At 45.6% G+C, this 23,718-nt stretch overlaps 1 protein-coding gene across 8 annotated transcripts in view; it reads left to right on the top strand.

Annotated features, from left to right (window-relative positions):
* Window positions 1-23,718, top strand: part of LOC109905648 (BCAS3 microtubule associated cell migration factor) — a 405,490-nt gene that overhangs the window by 249,808 nt on the left and 131,964 nt on the right. The window contains exon 24 of one of the 8 annotated variants that reach the window (XM_031790755.1): window positions 675-2,915. The exons of 6 other annotated variants lie outside the window; for them this stretch is intronic. In XM_031790755.1, coding sequence (XP_031646615.1) covers window positions 675-685 — 11 coding nt within the window. In that variant the 3' untranslated portion in view covers window positions 686-2,915. Of the gene's footprint in view, window positions 1-674; window positions 2,916-23,718 lie in introns of those variants that run through there. One more of the 8 variants, XM_031790756.1, reaches the window with a different exon arrangement.

Below are 23,718 nucleotides of genomic sequence, written 5' to 3'. Positions count from 1 at the left end.
GCTATTATAAACTGCTTACCAACGTAATTAGAGCAGTAAAACTAAATGTTTTGTCATACCCGTGGTATACCACGGCTGTCAACCAATCAGCATTCAGGGCTCTAACCAAGTTGTTTTGTGCATAAGGACAGCCTTTAGCCGTGGTATATTGGCCATATACCACACCCCCTCGGGTCTTATTGCTTAAATACAACAGTTACCCTGATGCCAGTCAGAGCCTGTGTATTTGTGCGTCCTAAAACTGTGTATTTGTGCGTCCTTTGTGTGTGTAGTTTGAGTTTATTGTACAGTTTCTATTATTCCTGGTTCTAAGCTGGAGCTGAGCTGGTACAGCTTGCTGTCCTGTCTCCTCGGTGCCTTGCCTCTCTTATTCAGAAGACACCATCACCAGCATAATGGGAAATTTAGAAGAACTGAAAGAAATCACTTGTCTTGGAAACAGTAAAAGCTTTTTCCGGCCTTGGATACACTAAAGAGGCATGTCCAAACTCTATCTACTAGGCTTCTGATAGGCTGCATGTGCCTGTCACTCAGTATGACACCGCCCCCTGCCAAAACAATAGTTCAGTAAAATGATGGTATGGATTTGCATGCTGCTTAAAAACAACAACAAAGGAGAAGAAATGTAAAACACAACTGTTTTTTGTTTTTTTTGTGTGTTTTGTTTTCTGCAGGTATATCCTAAAGGAGGTCCGCTCTGCCCGTATTTATATTTATTTGTCATTTCGATTTATTTTGCTCTCCTTTTATATTCTAAAGCATGCATGTCCATTTCACCATCTCCGACCCTCCACTTCCTTTATTGATTTGCCATCACTGTGAGAGAGTGAAGAGGAAAGGCGAGAGGAGAGATGGAGGAGAGGACCACGGGCCAGCGCTGGGTGGTTGCATAGAGTACAGAGTACATCTGTCTGTCTGTCTGTCTGTCTGTCTGTCAAGGTCTGTCTGTCTGTCTGTCTGTCAGGGTCTGGCTGTCTGTCTGTCTGGGTCTGTCTGTCTGTCGGTCTGTCTGTCGGTCTGTCAGGGTCTGTCTGTCTGTCAGGGTCTGGCTGTCTGTCTGTCTGTCTGGGTCTGTCTGTCTGTCTGTCTGTCTGTCTGTCAGGGTCTGTCTGTCTTTCTGTCTGTCAGGATCTGTGGGTCTGTCTGTCTGTCAGGGTCTGTCTGTCTGTCTGTCTGTCTGTCAGGGTCTGTCTGTCTGTCTGTCAGGGTCTGTCTGTCTGTCTGTCAGGGTCTGTCTGTCTGTCAGGGTCTGTCTGTCTGTCTGTCAGGGTCTGTCGGTCAGGGTCTGTCTGTCTGTCAAGGTCTGTCTGTCTGTCAAGGTCTGTCAGGGTCTGTCTGTCTATCTGTCTGTCTGTCTGTCTGTGCCAGCCAGCCAGCCAGCCAGCCATGAGGGTAGGACCACTAGAAGAGACCCTTTACCCCACTGTAAAAAAAGCACACCGGTTGCAGCAGTCCAAAGTTGTGTTCAGGAGCCTATAGACACAGTCGTCTCCATGTCAGCTCAGAGATTGACCCCAACATGGCCATCAGGTCAGTGCAGTGTCAGGGTACTACCAGCCTGCAGCTGTATACTGTGAGAGTGAAAGTGGCCCCAGCTGCCTCTCTAGTTGTGTTCTGGATGTGTTGTATTGCTAGATATGGGTAGGCACAGTGAACACTGAACAGCATTTGCCATTAGGGGCTGGGAACAAGGCACATAATATAGTATGGCTTATGAGCAGAAGATGTGTTTTTCTTTTCTTTTTGACAAAGGCGGTGCACATGAAGGTCAGGGCTATGTGGAGATGACCTCCTATGTATGAGAGTAGCGCTCTGCTCCCTCTCTCAAAATATGCCTCCCTTCCCTCTCCAACACTACACTGAGTGTACAAAACATTAGGAACACCTTCATAATATTGAGTTGCAGCCCCGTTTGCCCTCAGAACAGCCTCAATTCATCAGGGAATGGACTTTGCAAGGTGTCGAAAGCTTTCCACAGGGATGTCTGCCCATGTTCACGCCAATGCTTCCCACAGTTGTGCAAAGTTGGCTGGATGTCCTTTGGGGGGTAGTAGACAATTCTTGATACACACGGGAAACTGTTGTGTGTGGAAAAACCCAGCAACGTTGCAGTTCTTGACACACTCAAACCGGTGCGTCTGACACCTACTACCATAAAGGCACTTCAGTCTTTTGCCTTGCCCATTCACCCTCTGAATGGCACACATACACAATCCATGTCTCAATTGTCTCAAGGCTTAAAAATCTTTCTTTAACCTGCCTCCCCTTCATCTACACTGATTGAAGAGGATTTAACAGGTGACATCAATAAGGGATCATAGCTTTCACTTGGTCACCTGGTCAGTCTATGTCATGGAAAGATCAGGTGTTCCTAATGTTCTGTACTCTCAGTGGACAGTGAGATGTTTTCCTCCATCACTCCTGTCCTGTTGTTAATGTCTTTATGGTAGAGATATATGCTAGCTAAACCCCTCTCACACCCCTACCAGGAGCGCTTCTGTTTTGACTGTCGCTGACAACGTTCAAATCTATTTAGGATATTCTTCTGTAGCCGTGATATTTGTAACGTCTGTTTCCATGCTGTGCTGTAATGTGCACGGTAATGTTAAAATTGCTGTACACTAACATTGTTGCATTGTTTACATTACGTGATGACATTATAACACGATATTGACATTGATCGGTTGTATAATATATGGACATTGTCAGTGTTGATCTAATGTTGTGTGCCTGTAGAGACATTAAAGCATAAGGAGAAGTCTGTGTTTGGCACTTTTGTGGCGCACACGCATAGATGAATGCGTGCGTGCGTGTGTGTGTGCGTGTGTGTGCGTGCGTGTGTGTGTGCATGCAGTCAGTGATGGGAAAAGTAGCCAATTGTCATACCTGAGTAAAAATTTAAGATACCTTCATTGAAAATTACTCAAGTAAAAGTATAATTCACCCAGTAAAATACTACTTGAGTAAAAGTCAAAAAATATTTGGTTTTTAATATACTTAATTATCAAAAGTAAAAAAGTATAAATTATTTCTAATTCCTTATATTAAGCAAATGTATGGATAGCCAGGTTCACACTCCAACACTCAGTCATCATTTACAGATAGTCAGGGGCACACTCCAACACTCAGTCATCATTTACAGATAGTCAGGGGCACACTCCAACACTCAGACATCATTTACAGATAGTCAGGGGCACACTCCAACACTCAGACATCATTTACAGATAGTCAGGGGTACACTACAACACTCAGACATCATTTACAGATAGCCAGGGGCACACTCCAACACTCAGTCATCATTTACAGATAGTCAGGGGCACACTCCAACACTCAGTCATCATTTACAGATAGTCAGGGGCACACTCCAACACTCAGACATCATTTACAGATAGTCAGGGGTACACTACAACACTCAGACATCATTTACAGATAGTCAGGGGCACACTCCAACACTCAGACATCATTTACAGATAGCCAGGGGCACACTCCAACACTCAGACATAATTTACAGATAGCCAGGGGCACACTCCAACACTCAGTCATCATTTACAGATAGCCAGGGGCACACTCCAACACTCAGTCATCATTTACAGATAGTCAGGGGCACACTCCAACACTCAGTCATCATTTACAGATAGTCAGGGGCACACTCCAACACTCAGACATCATTTACAGATAGTCAGGGGTACACTACAACACTCAGACATCATTTACAGATAGTCAGGGGCACACTCCAACACTCAGACATCATTTACAGATAGCCAGGGGCACACTCCAACACTCAGACATAATTTACAGATAGCCAGGGGCACACTCCAACACTCAGTCATCATTTACAGATAGTCAGGGGCACACTCCAACACTCAGACATAATTTACAGATAGCCAGGGGCACACTCCAACACTCAGACATCATTTACAAACAAAGCATTTGTGTTTAGTGAGTCCTCCAGATCAGTGGCAGTTGGGATGACCCAGGATGTTCTCTGGATAAGTGTGTGAATTTGATCATTTTCTTGTCCTGCTAAGCATTGAAAATGTAACAAGTACTTTTGGGTGTCAGGGAAAATGTATGGGGTAAAAAAGTACATTATTTTCTTCAGGACTGTAGTGAAGTAAAAGTAGAAGATGTCAAATATGAATAGTAAAGTACATGTACCCACAAAAATGACTTAAGTAGTACTTTCAAGTATTTTTTTACTTAAGTACTTTATACCACTGCGTGCAGGGTGTGTGTATTGTGGATGAGAGGGAGATATCCTTGCATGATGTAGCCCCCTGGCTCTGTGTGTGTGTGTGTGTGTGTGTGTGTGTGTGTGTGTGTGTGTGTGTGTGTGTGTGTGTGTGTGTGTGACCATGTGTGTGTGTGTGTGACCATGTGTGTGTGTGTGTGACCATGTGTGTATAATGAACACAACAAGGAGAGCCAGGAGCAGAGTGTGTGACCGTGCATGTGTGTGTTGAATTATTTATACTGAGGAAGGAAGGGGAGGTGGCAGGGCTTTGTTTAAACTATAATTCTCTCTGGACTCACAGGTCCTATCCTACGGTTAGTACTGTACACCCTGTTGTAGGCTCTTACCGCTACACAGCCAGCCTATGTAGACATTATAGTCCATCAGTGTGTTGGTTACATATTGGACTTTCATGTACATCTCTGTTGTGTGTGATACAGATAGACACACCATCTGTATCGCCACACTACTACCCTTTACAGCATTCTACTAATAAACTATTGCCCTAACAAATGAATAAAGCTGTTTCATGTTTGGGTGAAAACCAAATGGCTACGCCTGAGTAAGTGAACACAGCTAAGTCTGAGTGTGAACCGGACATCCTGACCTGGTTACTGAATGTCTCCAACCTCCAACCCAAATGAGCAGCATGTGATTCTGTTGTGCCCAGTGAGTCCCTAGTCCATTGGTCGTCCTCTCTGTCTGTCTCGCCGTCTGTCCACACACAGACCACGTCCCGTGCGCACTTCCACTCCACATAGCCCCATCTCTCATAACACACACATTATACACACTGCACGCCTCTCACTCCACTCACCCTCACACCTGCTTTGGGGGTATCTGCCAATACCATAACATCCCGAACATTGATCCTTGAATGCAACTCATTGATCTTCAAAGTGTTTTTTGCAACACCTCTGAATGTTTGATCCTCCTGAACACACCCCAGGTCAACAACTGGCAACCGCAGTAGTAGTTTCATCTCCTCCACAGTGTCTGACTAGAAGTCTCTCTCCTGTTCACTGTTAGTTCTACTGTGTGTTCTCTTTGGCTCTCCAGCCGGCCCAATTTCAGCCATTTATCCTCTACTTTGTAATCAGCACCACAATTATAACGCAGAAATACGCAGTGATTGCCGTTCCGTGTGTATTTTAGAAGGTTCCGGTAAGCCAAAAACAATAGCAGTCCAAACAGAACGACCGTTGGGTGGACTTAAAGTATCCGTGGCCGCCCGCAAGGAGGTTGTAGCTGCTTTGAAGAGTCTGGTCCCAAATTACAGCCCTGCCATAATGAAGTATTACTGTGCAATTACCAGACAGAGCATGGAAACGAGCTGTGTTTCTCTCTCTGTCGGACACAGGGGTGAAACTGGAGGCAACAGGAGGTTGGGAGAGGGAAAGTGTCGACAGCACCAAGAGGGTGAAACGGGAGGCAACAGGAGGTTGGGAGAGGGAAAGTGTTGACAGCACCAAGAGGGTGAAACGGGAGGCAACAGGAGGTTGGGAGAGGGAAAGTGTCGACAGCACCAAGAGGGTGAAACGGGAGGCAACAGGAGGTTGGGAGAGGGAAAGTGTCGACAGCACCAAGAGGGTGAAACGGGAGGCAACAGGAGGTTGGGAGAGGGAAAGTGTCGACAGCACCAAGAGGGTGAAACGGGAGGCAACAGGAGGTTGGGAGAGGGAAAGTGTCGACAGCACCAAGAGGGTGAAACGGGAGGCAACAGGAGGTTGGGAGAGGGAAAGTGTCGACAGCACCAAGAGGGTGAAACGGGAGGCAACAGGAGGTTGGGAGAGGGAAAGTGTCGACAGCACCAAGAGGGTGAAACGGGAGGCAACAGGAGGTTGGGAGAGGGAAAGTGTCGACAGCACCAAGAGGGTGAAACGGGAGGCAACAGGAGGTTGGGAGAGGGAAAGTGTCGACAGCACCAAGAGGGTGAAACGGGAGGCAACAGGAGGTTGGGAGAGGGAAAGTGTTGACAGCACCAAGAGGGTGAAACGGGAGGCAACAGGAGGTTGGGAGAGGGAAAGTGTCGACAGCACCAAGAGGGTGTATGTAGCTATGCTTCGTACCCTTCTCTATGGATATACACCTTGCATGTGCCTACTACAATCTGATGGTAAAGGTGTGTGTATGAGGGTCCACCAGCCAGCTGTGAAAAAGTCTGTGCAAAAAAACACACTGTGAAAGAACAGGCTTGTTTGGCTGTGGGCTGCGTCGCCCTCACCTGAGGAGTCTCTGGCCTTGTGAATAATCCAACAGACAGGCCCTCATACTTAATGCAGCAGCACACACATGCTGCCCCCCTCCCTGCACACTGTGCACTGGCACCACCACCCACCTCCACCTCCGCGCTAACAAGGCCTGATCCATTTTTCATCAACACCCGGTGCTTGGCCATCCCCTTTACACATGCAGGGGGACTGGTATTTCAGGAATGCAGGTTGTCTGGGGGTTTAAAAGTTTCACTAAGAAGGCAGCCAAGTTGTGTCTTACGTCTCCTCTCTTCCTGTCTCTCTTTGTTGTTATGTTTGGCTAGCTACCGTGCTAACAGCCCTTAAAGCTGTTGATGTAGGTCAGTGGTTCCCAAAGTTTTTATAGTCCCGTACCCCTTCAAACATTCAACCTCCAGCTGCGTACCCCCTCTAGCACCAGGGTCAGATCACTCTCAAATGTTGTTTTTTGCCATCATTGTAAGCCTGCCACACTCACACTATACAATACATTTATTAAACATAAGAATGTGTGTGAGTTTTTGTCACAACCCGGCTCATGGGAAGTGACAAAGAGCTCTTATGGGCACAAATAATAATATAATAACCATCAATAATTTTGCTCTTTATTTAGCCATCTTACATAAAACACTTTATTTGTTCATCGAAAATTGTGAATAACTCACCACAGGTTAATGATGGTGAATAACTCACCACAGGTTAATGATGGTGAATAACTCACCACAGGTTAATGAGAAGGGTGTGCTTGAAAGGATGCAGGTAACTCTGCAATGTTGGGTTGTATTGGAGAGAGTCTTAGTCTTAACTAAATGTGTGCGGAAAATTATTTTTCATGCTAGTGAGGGCCGAGAATCCACTCTCACATAGGTACGTGGTTGCAAAGGGCATCAGTGTCTTAACAGCGCGATTTACCAAGGCTGGATACTCTGAGCGCAGCCCAATCCAGAAATCTGGCAGTGGCTTCTGATTTAAATTCAGTTTTCACAGAACAGCTTGTTGCAATTTCGATGAGACGGTCTTGTTCAGATATCGGTAAGTGGGACTGGAGGCAGGGCATGAAAGGGATAACGAATCCAGTTGTTTGTGTCATCCATTTTGGGAAAGTACCTGCGTAATTGCGCACCCAACTCACTCAGGTGCTTCGCTATATCACATTTGGCATTGTCTGTATGCTTGAGTTCATTTTCACACAAAAAATCAATAAATTATGGAAAGACCTGTGTGTTGTCCTTGTTAATGCAGACAAAGAAGAGCACCAACTTCTTAATCATTGCCTCAATTTTGTCCTGCACATTGAATATAGTTGCGGAGAATCCCTGTAATCCTAGATTCAGATCATTCAGGCGAGAAAAAACATCACCCAGGGCAGTCGTGTGAGAAACTCATCATCATGCAAGCGGTCAGACAAGTGAAAATGATGGTCAGTAAGGAAAACTTTAAGCTTGTCTCTCAATTAAATAAAAAAAACGTGTCAATACTTTGCCCCTTGATAACCAGCGTTACATGGTTTCTGCTCATATTACTGCATAGTGCACAAAATACATGCGATTTCAGAGGCCTTGCTTTAACCATTTTCACTGTAGTGTCCAAAACGTCTTTCAAGCTGTCAGGCATTCCCTTGGGAGCAAGAGCCTCTCGGTGAATGCTGCAGTGTACCCAAGTCGCTTGCACGCGCGTTACCACTCCACTATGTCTCCCTGTCATGGCTTTTGCGCCATCAGTACAGATACCAACACATCTTGACCACCAAAGTCCATTTGATGTCACAAAGCTGTCCAGTACTTTAAAAATATCCTCTCCTGTTGTCCTGGTTTCTAGTGGTTTGCAGAAGAGGATGTCTTCCTTAATTGACCCCTCCATAAACGTAACAGACATACCAGGAGCTGTGCCAGGCCCGCCATGTCATCATGCATAGAATTCACTGGCTTGTAAACGAAGCAGTAATTGTTTAAAAACATCTCCTAGGGCCTCCCGGGTGGCGCAGTGGTCTAGGGCACTGCATCGCAGCGCTAGCTGTGCCACCAGAGATTCTGGGTTCGTGCCCAGGCTCTACCTCAGTAATTACTAATTAATACCACGAACCTGGGGAGAAAAGGGGGTAAAATATTTACAAAATTTAAATTAAAAAAAACATCTCCTGCCATGTCACTGATGCGTCGTGAAACTTTTGTTTGATGAAGTCATTGTCTGTATAGTTTTTTGGGCCTTTTCCCTCAGTATTGTCCCAGCCATATCCACGGTAGCAGGAAGAATTAAGTCCTCCACAATAGTATTGGGCTTGCCTGTCCTAGCCACTCGGTACTTCACCATATAAGACGCTTCTAGCCCTTTCTTATTAATGGTATCTGTTGCTTTTATACATGTCTTACTTTCTACATGTCTTACTACTTACTAATAGTCGTCTTAATTCTCGCTCCAAAAAACTCCCGTGGCTTATTTTTCAAGTTGGCATGTTTTGTTTCCAAATGTCTGTGCTAGAGGGGGTACGCAGCTGGAGGTTAAATGTTTAAAGGGGTACGGGACTATAAAACATTTGGGAACCACTGCACTAAAGTAATACTGCGAAAAATGAAATTAACTTCCTGTCCTGAATACAAAGTATTATGTTTGCGGCAAGCACATCACTGAGTACCAGTTTTCATATTGTCAAGCATGGTGGTGGCTGCATCATGTTATGGGTATTCTTGTCATCGACAAGGTCTAGAGAGTTATTTAGGATAAAAAGTAACGTAATAGAGCTACGCACAGGCAAAATCGGAGGGTTGAGGGTCGAATACTTATTTAATCAAGATATGTTAGTGTTTATATCCAGTACCAGTCAAAAGTTTGGACACGTATTCATTCCAGGTTTGTCTTTATTTTTACAAGTGTCTGCGTTGTAGAATAATAGCGAAGACATCAAAACTTTGAAATAACACGTATGAGATCATGTAGTAACCAAACAAGTGTTAAACAAATCAAAATATATTTTATATTTGAGATTCTTCAAAGTAGCCACCCTTTGCCTTGATGACAGCGTTGCACACTTTTGGCACTCTCCCTACCAGCTTCATGAGGTAGTCACCTGGAATGCATTTCAATTGGTCTCATGAATCCAAATTTGAGATTTTTGGTCCCAACTGCCGTGTCTTTGTGAGACGCAGAGTTGGTGAGCAGATGATCTCCGCATGTGTGGTTCCCACTGTGAAGCATGGAGGAGGAGGTGTGATGGGGTGGTTTGCTGGTAACACTTTCAGTGATTTATTTAGAATTCAAGGCACACTTGACCAGCATGGCAACCACAGCATTCTGCAGCGAAATGCCATTCCGTCTGGTTTGCACTTAGTGGGACTATCATTTTTTTTAACAGGACAATGACCAAACACACCTCCAGGCTGTGTGAGGGTTGTTTCACCAAGAAGGAGAGTGTTGGAGTGCTGCATCAGATGACCTGGCCTCCACAATCACCCGACCTCAACCCAATTGAGATGGTTTGGGATGATTTGGACCGTAGAGTGAAGGAATAGCAGCCAACAAGTGCCCAGCATATGTGGGAACTCCTTCAAGACTGTTGGAAAAGCATTACAGGTGAAGCTGGTTGAGAAAATGCAAAGGGTGGCTACTTTGAAGAATCTGAAACACTTTTTTGGTTACTACATGATTCCGTATGTGTTATTTCATAGTTTTGATATCTTCACTATTATTACACAATGTAGAAAATAGTCCAAATAAAGAAAAACCCTTGAATGAGTAGGTGTGCCCAAACCTTTGACTGGTACGGTGCATATAGGTGGGGCTAAAGTGGCTAGGCAACTGGATAGATAATAAAAAATGTAGCAGCAGCAGTATGTGATGAATCAAAAGAGTTGGTGCATAGAGGGTCAATACAGATAGTTTGGGTAGCTATTTGGTTAACTATCGTAGTCTTATGGCTTGAGGGGAGAAGCTGTTCAGTGTCCTGTTGATTACAGACTTGGTGCATTGGTATTGCTTGTGGTGCGGTAGCAGAGAGAACAGTCTGTGGCTTCGGTGACTGGAGTCTTTGTCAATTGTTAGGGCCTTCCACTGACACCGCCTGGTATAGAGATCCTGGATGGCAGGGAGCTCGGCCCCATTCATTTACTCAGACCTGTAGTGCTTGCTAGTGTATTAATAGCTCCAAGTCTTTGACACAGAGCTGTTGGCCAGTGTGCTGACTGTCATAGCTGTTTTGCTAGCGTGCTAACAGCGGTGGGGTCAGGACCCTCAGCGAGCCACGGGGCGGGGCCCTAAATGAGAACCATGCCCCATTCAGGGACGCGAGTCGGAGAGAGCAGGGTCAGCAGCTGGTGGAGGATATGGCAATCATTTATAAAAATATGCTTTCTCAAGCCCACGAAAACAAAAAGGGCCCAAACCCAACAGCTGGGAAGGGTTGGAAGTAGCCCCAAGGCTGGCAAGTACCCCTCCAGATGGGGAGGTTAGGCCGGGGCTAGCCAGGCTGCTCCACTTAAACTTCCGATTCCCATTAAGGGAGCCCAAGATTGCAGGGGAAGGGGAGAGGAAGAAAAGCAAGGAGCATGACTGCTCTGTTTTTCACCCCGCTTAATCAAATAAAGCAGGAAGCTTCCGAGACAGAAGACTTGTGTTTATTGATATTTACGAATACACTCCTCCCCCTCCAACCTTTTTTTTCAAAATGTGTATTTTCTCTCTCAGATATTCTCTGGAATTTTAAGCCTTTTTTATGCTTGTCGAATATATGTCCACTGATGAAGCTGAGAATATCCTAATACATCAGTTTTGGTCATGTTTTTCTTCTCTGTAAGTGTTCCATTGTTTTAAATTGAGCCACAGGGAAATTTAGAAAGAGCCCCACATCCGCTGTACTGAGAGTGATTTGCAAACGCAGGTCAATTTGTTTCTAATACGGGTTGTTGTATGAAATGGCCACATGGAAAAGGCTTTAAATAAGAATTGATGACCCTCTTTCCCCTCACACACACACATACAGTGAATTTAGGAAAGTTTTCAGACCCCTTTATTTTTGTAATAAATAAGCAAAATGTTTTTTATTAAAAATAAAAACTGAAATACACATTTACATAAGTATTCAGACCCTGTACTAAGTACTTTGTTGAAGCACCTTTGGCAGTGATTACAGCCTCGAGTCTTCATGGGTATGACGCTACAAGCTTGACCCACCTGTATTCAGAGTTTCTTCCATTCTTCTCTGCTGATCCTCTCGAGCTCTGTCAGGTTGGATGGGGTGTGTCGCTGTATGTTTGCCAATGACCATCTGGATGATCCAGAGGAGGAATGGGAGACGGTCATGTGGTCTGATGAGACAAAAATAGAGCTTTTTGATCTAAACTCCACTCGCCGTGTTTGGAGGAAGAGGAAGGATGAGTACAACCCCAAGAACACCATCCCAAGCATGGAGGTTGAAACATCGTTCTTTGGGGATTCTTTTCTGCAAAGGGGACAGGACAACAGCACCGAATTGAGGGGAGGACACACACACACATATACAGTGGGGCAAAAAAGTATTTAGTCATCCACCAATTGGGCAAGTTCTCCCACTTAAAAATATGAGAGAGGCCTGTAATTTTCATCATAGGTACACTTCAACTATGACAGACAAAATTAGAAAAAAAATCCAGAAATCACATTGTAGGATTTTTAATGAATTTATTTGCAAATTATGGTGGAAAATAAGTATTTGGTCACCTACAAACAAGCAAGATTTCTGGCTCTCACAGACCTGTAGCTTCTTCTTTAAGAGGCTCCTCTGTCCTCCACTCGTTACCTGTATTAGTGGCACCTGTTTGAACTTGTTATCAGTATAAAAGACACCTGTCCACAACCTCAAACAGTCACACTCCAAACTCCACTATGGCCAAGACCAAAGAGCTGTCAAAGATCACCAGAAACAAAATTGTAGACCAGCACCAGGCTGGGAAGACTGAATCTGCAATAGGTAAGCAGCTTGGTTTGAAGAAATCAACTGTGGGAGCAATTATTAGGAAATGGAAGACATAGAAGACCACTGATAATCTCCCTCGATCTGGGGCTCTACGCAAGATCTCACCCCGTGGGGTCAAAATGATCACAAGAACGGTGAGCAAAAATCGCAGAGCCACACGGGGGGACCTAGTGAATGACCTGCCGAGAGCTGGGACCAAAGTAGCAAAGCCTACCATCAGTAACACACTACGCCACCAGGAACTCAAATCCTGCAGTGCCAGACGTTCCCCCTGCTTTAGCCAGTACATGTCCAGGCCCATCTGAAGTTTGCTAGAGAGCATTTGGATGATCCAGAAGGAGATTGGGAGAATGTCATTATGGTCAGATGAAACCAAAATAGAACTCTTTGGTAAAAACTCAGCTCGTCGTGTTTGGAGGACAAAGAATGCTGGACAAAGTAGGACAAAGTAAATCAGCTGGGCTTGACAATCTGGACCCTCTATTTCTGAAACTATCCGCCGCCATTGTCGCAACCCCTATTACCAGCCTGTTCAACCTCTCTTTCATATCGTCTGAGATCCCCAAGGATTGGAAAGCTGCCGCAGTCATCCCCCTCTTCAAAGGGGGAGACACCCTGGACCCAAACTGTTACAGACCTATATCCATCCTGCCCTGCCTATCTAAGGTCTTCGAAAGCCAAGTCAACAAACAGGTCACTGACCATCTCGAATCCCACCGTACCTTCTCCGCTGTCTGCAATCTGGTTTCCGAGCCGGTCACGGTTGCACCTCAGCCACCTTAGCATGCTGTCCGGTCCTCTGGCAGTCTCTATGGGGGTGCCACAGGATTCAATCCTCTGGCCGACTCTTTTCTCTGTATATATCAATGATGTTGCTCTTGCTGCGGGCGATTCCCTGATCCACCTCTACGCAGACGACACCATTCTATATACTTCCGGCCCGTCCTTGGACACTGTGCTATCTAACCTCCAAACGAGCTTCAATGCCATACAACACTCCTTCCGTGGCCTCCAACTGCTCTTAAACGCTAGTAAAACCAAATGCATGCTTTTCAACCGTTCGCTGCCTGCACCCGCACGCCTGACCAGCATCACCACCCTGGATGGTTCCGACCTTGAATATGTGGACATCTATAAGTACCTAGGTGTCTGGCTAGACTGTAAACTCTCCTTCCAGACTCATATCAAACATCTCCAATCGAAAATCAAATCAAGAGTCGGCTTTCTATTCCGCAACAAAGCCTCCTTCACTCACGCCGCCAAACTTACCCTAGTAAAACTGACTATCCTACCGATCCTCGACTTCGGCAAAATTGCTTCCAACACTCTACTCAGCAAACTGGATGCAGTTTATCACAGTGCCATCCGTTTTGTCACTAAAGCACCTTATACCACCCACCACTGCGACTTGTATGCTCTAGTCGGCTGGCCCTCGCTATAAATTCGTTGCCAGACCCACTGGCTCCAGGTCATCTACAAGTCCATGCTAGGTAAAGCTCCGCCTTTATCTCAGTTCACTGGTCACGATGGCAACACCCATCCGTAGCACGCGCTCCAGCAGGTGTATCTCACTGATCATTCCTAAAGCCAACACCTCATTTGGCCGCCTTTCGTTCCAGTTCTCTGCTGCCTGTGACTGGAACGAATTGCAAAAATCGCTGAAGTTGGAGACTTTTATCTCCCTCACCAACTTCAAACATCTGCTATCTGAGCAGCTAACCGATCGCTGCAGCTGTACATAGTCTATCGGTAAATAGCCCACCCATTTTTACCTACCACATCCCCATACTGTTTTTATTTATTTACTTTTCTGCTCTTTTGCAAACCAATATCTCTACCTGTACATGACCATCTGATCATTTATCACTCCAGTGTTAATCTGCAAAATTGTAATTATTCACATACCTCCTCATGCCTTTTGCACACAATGTATATAGACTCCCCTTTTTTTCTACTGTGTTATTGACTTGTTAATTGTTTACTCCATGTGTAACTCTGTGTTGTCTGTTCACACTGCTATGCTTTATCTTGGCCAGGTCGCAGTTGCAAATGAGAACTTGTTCTCAACTAGCCTACCTGGTTAAATAAAGGTGAAATAAAAATAAATTTAAAAAATACCTACTGTGAAGCATGGGGGTGGAAACATCATACGTTGGGGGCTGTTTTTCTGCAAAGGGACCAGGACAACTGATCCGTGTAAAGGAAAGATTGAATGGGGCCATGTATCGTGAGATTTTGAGTGAAAACCTGATTCCATCAGCAAGGGCATTGAAGATGAAACGTTGCTGGGTCTTTCAGCATGACAATGATCCCAAACACACCGCCTGGGCAACGAAGGAGTGGCTTCGTAAGAAGCATTTCAAGGTCCTGGAGTGGCCTAGCCAGTCTCCAGATCTCAACCCCATAGAAAATCTTTGGGGGGAGTTGATAGTCCGTGTTGCCCAGCAACAGCCCCAAAACATCACTGCTCTAGAGGAGATATGCATGGAGGAATGGGCCAAAATACCAGCAACAGTGTGTGAAAACCTTGTGAAGACTTACAGAAAACGTTTGACCTCTGTCATTGCCAACAAAGGGTATATAACAAAGTATTGAGATACACTTTTATTGTTGACCAAATACTTGTTTTCCACCATAATTTGCAAATAAATTCATTAAAAATCCTACAATGTGATTTTCTGGATTTTTTTTCTCATTTTGTCTGTCATAGTTGAAGTGTACCTATGATGAAAATTACAGGCCTCTCTCATCTTTTTAAGTGGAAGAACTTGCACAATTGGTGGCTGACTAAATACTTTTTTGCCCCACTGTATGTATACACACACGTACACACAGGCCTGGTGAGTGTATTGTGTTACTACAGAATGTTAAATTATTCGATAATATGGTGAAAAAGCGTTTCTAAAGCGTTTGAGGCTGTGGTCTTCAAGGATTGGTCTTCAAGTGAAAAAAACAGAGCAGTTTCGGACAGCACTGGGAACAGACTGGCAACCCTAATACAGATCTAATGTGAGCCATTGCCAAGAGAAAACTTCCATCATATACAGAGCAGGCTGACATAGAAAGGGCAGGTTTCCCTAATCTTGCAACCTCTTTTCCAGAGTTGTCATTGGATCATTATAGAGAGAGGCTCCTTTAATATTTACTACTAGTTTGAAGTTGTGGTGTGTGTTGCCATGTTAAACCCTATGTATGTGAAAGTGTTTCATCCCACCACGAACCCCTATTGCAATAACAAACCATGTGGAAGAGGTAGAAAGTGCATTGAGCCCTGAGCCAAACCCCCTTCACTTCCTATACAAGCCCTTGGCGTAGGGAGTACAACAATTTTCCAACTTTTATTGGAATATGAAAACCCTAGAATAAATATTCCTCAGACATCCTAATGTAAAAATCACATGTATGGCCTTTTGAAAGTAAAGGAATTGGTATTTGTGGTCTATGGGAGGATGATATTATACCCACATTATATTGTTGAAAATATAATTGTGAGCTAGATTATAGGTTTGAATGCCAAAGCGGATGTACACTTTCAGATATTGACATTAGTCTTTAAAGGTATATGAAAACATGACTATTTGATATAGCTAGAGGGTAGATGCTATAGAGCTCACATCATGTTATGAAAACATGACTATTTGATATAGCTAGAGGGTAGATGCTATAGAGCTCACATCATGTTATGAAAACATGACTATTTGATATAGCTAGACGGTAGATGCCATAGAGCTCACATCATGTTATGAAAACATGACTATTTGATATAGCTAGACGGGAGATGCCATAGAGCTCACATCATGTTATGAAACACGAACGCTGGTCTTAATTTGAACAAAGGATAAGCCCGCACTGGTGGCACGTCTTGGTTAATCAATGATGTCATTGTGAGAAGTCACTGCCTCATTTCTGTTTCTGTCTTTCCCTGTCTCTCTGCCACTGTCTGTCTGCCCCTCTGTATGTCTCTCTCTCTCTGTCTTTCTCTTGTCTCACTATTTGTGTGAGCTCACTCTCTGACATCACCTCGGCCGGCAGCAATTTTTAAATTATTTTTTGTTATTATTATTTTTTTTACCTTTATTTTACTAGGCAAGTCAGTTAAGAACAAATTCTTATTTTCAATGCCGTCTAGGAACCGTGGGTTAACTGCCTGTTCAGGGGCAGAACGACAGATTTGTACCTTGTCAGCTCGGTGTTTTGAACTTGCTACCTTCTGGTTACTAGTCCAACGCTCTAACCACTAGGCTACCCTGCCGCTCCAATCTGTGGGGGTAAGGGTGTGTGTCTTGTGACAGCAGCAGTAGACACAGTGAGGTAATCCAACCCTAGCATGGCGGCCCTCCCCCTCCAGCCCTCTGGGCCGGCTACTCACTGCTCCCAGGGTCAAAGTTCATGACCTCTAGGATCTGGTGAGGTCAGTGTCCCGGGGCTCTGCTTCTCTCCCGGAACACTCCTGCTGCCCAACCCTCCCAGACATTACTGGCCCATTAGGGGAGGAAATTGAAAACATGGACCCACCCCCTACACACACACACAATGGGGGCAGCCGGCGGACGCCATTTGAAGGGTCTAAATGTAGTGTAATTAAGATGTAGCTGAGGGGGTGAGAAGGGTTGAAGGGTGAGACTCTGACAGGAGGGGAGAGCATGATGTTGATGAGAGGTCAGCGAGAGGGACGTCTAGCGCCACTCCAAGCTTCCGACAGAACATTCCCCAGGAGTGTGTTTGTTGTTGTCACTTGGGTTCAGAAAAGTAGCAGACCTTTGCCCTCTTCTGCACTGCACAGATGACTCTAGTATTTAGTGAATTTCTCAATAAAAAAACAAATCATTTTTCAACTAGTTACTTTTACATGTATTTCTACACATCACAATGGATGTTCTGCAATCATTTCAGACATTACAACAAGAATGAAAACAGCTTTTCTGACCCTGGAGTTTTTAAGAAATCTGGTTCGCAATTTAGTTCGCAATTTGGCCGTCACTTTAGATTAGTCCTACCCGGGCTTGTTAAACTACAGCCTGGTCTCTCCTCTCAGAACTGTAACATTAGATCCCAGGGTCCGGGACATGGAGTGTACATGTGTATAAAACACAATTTCCCAAATGGCACCCTATTCCCTATATAGTGTACTACTTTTGTAAATTGCATGTACACTGTACATTACTTTTGACCAAGGGCTTTACTCAATAGTATATAGGGAATAGGGTGCCATTTGGGATGCAGTGTGCTCTCACATCTAATGAAAGAAAGCAGCCTCCCCCTGTTCATTAGCCCCAGCCTTATTGAGTTAGTTAGAGCCCTAAACCTCTTCCCTAACCCCTAGCTGCTATTCCCTTCCCTGGGCTGTCTCATTCCCCTGCCTGGCCTACTACTGACACTGAGAGGCTGCTTACTGACACTTACCCTCCGCCCGCCTAAAAAGCCTGTATCTCTTTCTCTTTCCATCTCCCTCCTTCTCTCTCCCTCCCTCCATAGGAGAAACACATATTCAAAATTAGAGAGTTAGTGTAGAGTCACAAACAGTCACAGGAGTCTGACATGGTGGACCAGGTCAGGTCTCTGTAGTGACATGGTGGACCAGGTCAGGTCTCTGTAGTGACAAGATGGACCAGGTCAGGTCTCTGTAGTGACATGATGGACCAGGTCAGGTCTCTGTAGTGACAAGATGGACCAGGTCAGGTCTCTGTAGTGACATGGGGGACCAGGTCAGGTCTCTGTAGTGACATGGGGGACCAGGTCAGGTCTCTGTAGTGACATGATGGACCAGGTCAGGTCTCTGTAGTGACATGGGGGACCAGGTCAGGTCTCTGTAGTGACATGGGGGACCAGGTCAGGTCTCAGTAGTGACATGGTGGTCCAGGTCAGGTCTCTGTAGTGACATGGTGGACCAGGTCAGGTCTCTGTAGTGACATGGGGGACCAGGTCAGGTCTCTGTAGTGACATGGGGGACCAGGTCAGGTCTCTGTAGTGACATGGGGGACCAGGTCAGGTCTCTGTAGTGACATGGGGGACCAGGTCAGGTCTCTGTAGTGACATGGGGGACCAGGTCAGGTCTCTGTAGTGACATGATGGACCAGGTCAGGTCTCTGTAGTGACATGGGGGACCAGGTCAGGTCTCTGTAGTGACATGGGGGACCAGGTCAGGTCTCTGTAGTGACATGGTGGACCAGGTCAGGTCTCTGTAGTGACATGGTGGACCAGGTCAGGTCTCTGTAGTGACATGATGGACCAGGTCAGGTCTCTGTAGTGACATGATGGACCAGGTCAGGAGACTGATGACTACATGACTCATCAGCAAACTGGGCTCTAGTAAAGATCAGAATGATTGAATTGGTGTGAAAATTCAGTAAATTTACAGATTGTCATAACATGTTTGTTAGTGGTGGGTTTAGAGAAGAAGTGAATGAGAACTTTCTGAGAGTGTTAGCTAGCGTCTACAGAAGGTTGTGTCTCAGTCAGTGTTCTCTCTGTGACTCCGTGTAAACAGACACCTATCAACAGCTGGCCACTTGGCTACAGAACAGCCCTGTCTTTATATAGAGAGAAGAACTACTGACCCCACCACACACACACTTCGAGTCAGGCACGTACACTTACATGACCACACATACATAAACAGCCATAAGCACACATCTGCCTAACCATACAAAAATGCACACATTGTCCCTTCCGCACGCACGCTCCCCAGCCTAGTGTGCCCGCTCCCCTAGAGACAGACTGGCCATGTTTACGGCTTTTCCGGAACTTTCACAGGAAGCGAGTGCTTCTCTCCACTTCCAACTTTGTATTTTTGCATCAACACTTGGTGGGGTTTATTTGTGCAGGACAACAGCGCTGGAGGATTTATTGCACTGTAATCTAAAGAGAGAGAGACCTACATCCCATAATACAGAGGTCAGAATGCCTGTGAGAATGTAAACTGCAGGGAGAGTCAATTACACAAATAGAGATAGCTGTGATACTCTCAATGTTCTCTGTTGGAGGATTCTCTCTGGAGGCAGAGGTACTGTCTGCCTGCCAGGAAAACACTCCAAACTCATCCCCATCTCTCCCTCTTCTCTTCTCCTGTCCTCTTGACCTAGTGGCTGGTTGTCCCTGGTGTTGTACATGGTGCGTGGTCATGCCAGATTCGTCTTGTGTAACACGCCTCATTCACCTCTATCTAGGATGTACAACACTAGAATACACATTACATACGCACACACACAGCTCATCCTCAACTGCTGCTGTACGTCTGAGGAAAGCAGATCTGTATCACTTAGTGTTGTTGTGCTGCTCAGTTCAGCACACACACACACACACCTTTCTCTCTCTCTCTCTCTCTTTCTCTTTCTCTTTCTCTTTCTCTTTCAATTCAATTCAATTCAAGGGCTTTATTGGCATGGGAAACATCTGTTAACATTGCCAAAGCAAGTGAGGTAAATAATATATAAAGTGAAATAAACAATAAAAATGAACAGTAAACATTACACATACAGAAGTTTCAAAACAATAAAGACATTACAAATGTCATATTATATATATATATATATACAGTGTTTTAACAATGTACAGATGGTTAAAGGACACAAGATAAAATGAATAAGCATAAATATGGGTTGTATTTACAATGGTGTTTGTTCTTCACTGGTTGCCCTTTTCTCGTGGCAACAGGTCACAAATCTTGCTGCTGTGATGGCACACTGTGGAATTTCACCCAGTAGATATGGGAGTTTATCAAAATTGGATTTGTTTTCGAATTCTTTGTGGATCTGTGTAATCTGAAGGAAATATGTCTCTCTGTAACGGCGTTCTTCGTTCGTTGAAAGAGAGTCGGACCGAAATGCAGCGTGGTGGTTACTCATGTTTTTAATGAAAAAAGTGACGGTACATGAAATAACGAATAAATACAAAAACAACAAACGGAACGTGAAACTTATTACAGCCTATCTGGTGAACACTACACATAGACAGGAACAATCACCCACGAAAGACAAAGCGAAACTCAGGCTGCCTAAATACGGTTCCCAATCAGAGGCAATGAGAAGCACCTGACCCTGATCGAGAACCGCCTCAGGCAGCCAAGCCTACACTCGACACACCCCTAATCAACCACAATCCCAATGCCTACAAAACCCAATACGAATACAACACGTAAACCCCTGTCACACCCTGGCCGGACTAAATATATAACGAAAACACAAAAGGTCCAGGGAGGGGTCCTCCAGGTCTCGGAGGGTGTCTCGCTGGTCTGGGTGGGGTGTCTATTGATCTGTTGCTCCTGTGTGAAGTGTTGGGGATAAGTTTGCGAGCGATGTCCTTTAGAGTTCGGGCAAAGGTGGGCACTGCTGCCTTCTCATACACACACACCTCTTTCTCTCTCTCTCTCTCTCTCTCTCACTCACTCACTCACTCACTCACTCACTCACTCACTCACTCACTCACTCACTCACTCACTCACTCACTCACACACACACACACACACACACACACACACACACACACACACACACACACACACACACACACACACACACACACACACACACACACATCCACCACCTACCCCATATCCCAGATGCCATAGGAAGTCCAACAGCTGGACATAAGTGATCTGTCCGTCCCTCCACCCTGTACATCTCTAATTATTGATAGAAGAGAACTGTAAATGCCTTGCATGTGATTCCTTCTCTCTCCCTTCTCTCTTTCCCTCTCTCTCTCTCGCTCTCCCTTTTCTCTCTCTCTCTCTCCCTTCTCTGAACAGTTCATCACTCTTAAACAAGCCGTCTTTATCATCTCAGCCAACTAACTCCCCGTCCCTGTGCCCCCAAAAACCACCAGGGCAGAGAAAACTACAGCCTCCAACAGAGCATCGCACTGCCCAGCCTAACACAGCACACAGCCCAGCCTAACACAGCACACAGCCCAGCGTAACGCAGCACACTGCCCAGCCTAACGCAGCACACAGCCCAGCCTAACGCAGCACACAGCCCAGCCTAACGCAGCACACAGCCCAGCCAAACCCAGCACACAGCCCAGCCAAACCCAGCACACAGCCCAGCCAAACGCAGCACACAGCCCAGCCAAACGCAGCACACAGCCCAGCCAAACGCAGCACACAGCCCAGCCTAACCTAACGCAGCACACAGCCCAGCCTAACCTAACGCAGCACACAGCCCAGCCTAACCTAACGCAGCACACAGCCCAGCCTAACCTAACGCAGCACACAGCCCAGCCTAACCTAACGCAGCACACAGCCCAGCCTAACCTAACGCAGCACACAGCCCAGCCTAACCTAACGCAGCACACAGCCCAGCCTAACCTAACGCAGCACACAGCCCAGCCTAACGCAGCACACAGCCCAGCCTAACGCAGCACACAGCCCAGCCTAACGCAGCACACAGCCCAGCCTAACGCAGCACACAGCCCAGCCTAACGCAGCACACAGCCCAGCCTAACGCAGCACACTGCCCAGTCTAACCCAGCACACAGCCCAGCCTAACGTAAGGTAATTAGTCTCTAATTGAAATATAAAGATTGCCAGGTCATCAATATACTTATCTTTACATATTGTTGTAAGTTGAATTATGATCTTTTTTTTATGGACGTAAAAACATGCTGATTGCCACTGATCACAATCAAGACTGTAGTGGCTGTATAAAAACCACTGGGAGTACAGGCAATTTACAATGAAAAGTCCTGTATTTTATGGAAACAAACTTTTTAGAAAACCATAGGTTAATCAACCAAATCTACTATGGTAAGTGATTTAGATGGACATCGTCCACCAGGAATGGGCAACCTTTACTTACTTACTGTTGACAGTTAGAATTGTATAATACAAAAGATGAAATGTGGTTCTGCATCAGCAGTTGTTCTTTTAGGTCAATTAGCGCATCAGCTAACATTTGTTACATTGGTAAATTAGTCGAGCGGTCAGCTATCTAATCTTGTAGTAATCATGGTCCAATTACTTACTGGGGGGGCCCCCATTCATATTGTTAGTCACTCTCACTCAGCTATATTAAAAAGTCTAATTTTTCTCACCACCCATGGCAAAATGAGTAGAATTACATGACATTTGTTGTAAAATTACTAAATCTTCTCTCCACCCCATGGCATAATGTGTAGAATTTCAGGAAATGAACTCTAAAACTTCTAAATGTGTTTCTCTCAAGGTGGGGGGCAAGGACCAGCAGACTGCATGTTTGGGTATGAATGTAGGTACGCAGACCCATGAACCACTGAGGCCCCTCATTGTGAGTTCAGATTTTTGGTGGCCCCGACCCCCATCAAAGTTGCCCATCCCTGCAGTAAATGATTGAAGCCCACATTTTGGAACAGTTCTGTTATTTCCACGTTCTTTCCACACTTGTCTTTTTTTTCCTCCAACCTCCTCAGACAATATTTGTCATGCTGCTTGTGTATTACAAAACCCCAGAGCATTGTAACGGATACACAGAGATCCTAACAGCACTCTCAGACCAAGGCCCAGTCCCAAATACCACTCTATTCCCTACATCAGTCTTACTTTTTACCGGAGCCCTGTGGTTTTCCCTATTGGTCCTGGTTAAAAGTAGAGCACTATGTAGGGAATAGGGTGCCATTTGGGACGCAGGCCAAGGCTCCGAGCTGAGTAAATATTTGGAGGGCCTCGGTTCAGAGGAGACGCTCTGCTGTAAGAAGGCCCTTGAACTCTTGGCTGTCCCACATTGGGAGAGAGAGGCTTGAGTATGCTAGCTGTGTGTGTGTGTGTGTGTAGTACGATCTACACTCGGCTGTCCGCTACACACCGATAAACACCCCGTGCCGTGTTCTGGCCTCTTGCGAGTGTTGTACGGTAGAATAATACACACACTGAGGATACACTCACTTGCATAAATATACTAACTGGACACGCACACACGTTCACACAAATGTTACAACACACATGATGTATGCATGCTCATACCTAAACAGTTTACACAGACACACACCTCTACTGTACAGACTCACAGTACTCTTTATACACACATTACACTGGCATTCACTCTGTTGACAGGAGTCCGTTGTGACTGGGAGACTAGGAAGAGTGAAAATGAAATGTCTGTTTGTGATTCCCCCTCACTGTTACCCTTCCTTACAACAGCCATGGTTCTTTGAGAATGCCTCGTTGGGAGAGAGGGGGGAGGAAGGAGGGCAGGGGGAGGAGCGAGAGGGGGGAGGAAGGAGGGCAGGGGGGGAGAGGAAGGAGGGCAGGGGGAGGAGAGAGAGGGGGAGGAAGGAGGGCAGGGGGAGGAGAGAGAGGGGGAGGAAGGAGGGCAGGGGGAGGAGAGAGAGGGGGGAGGAAG

The sequence above is a fragment of the Oncorhynchus kisutch genome, linkage group LG15, assembly GCF_002021735.2.
Source record: "Oncorhynchus kisutch isolate 150728-3 linkage group LG15, Okis_V2, whole genome shotgun sequence".
Taxonomy (NCBI): domain Eukaryota; kingdom Metazoa; phylum Chordata; class Actinopteri; order Salmoniformes; family Salmonidae; genus Oncorhynchus; species Oncorhynchus kisutch.
This window is presented reverse-complemented; position numbering and strand designations above follow the sequence as displayed.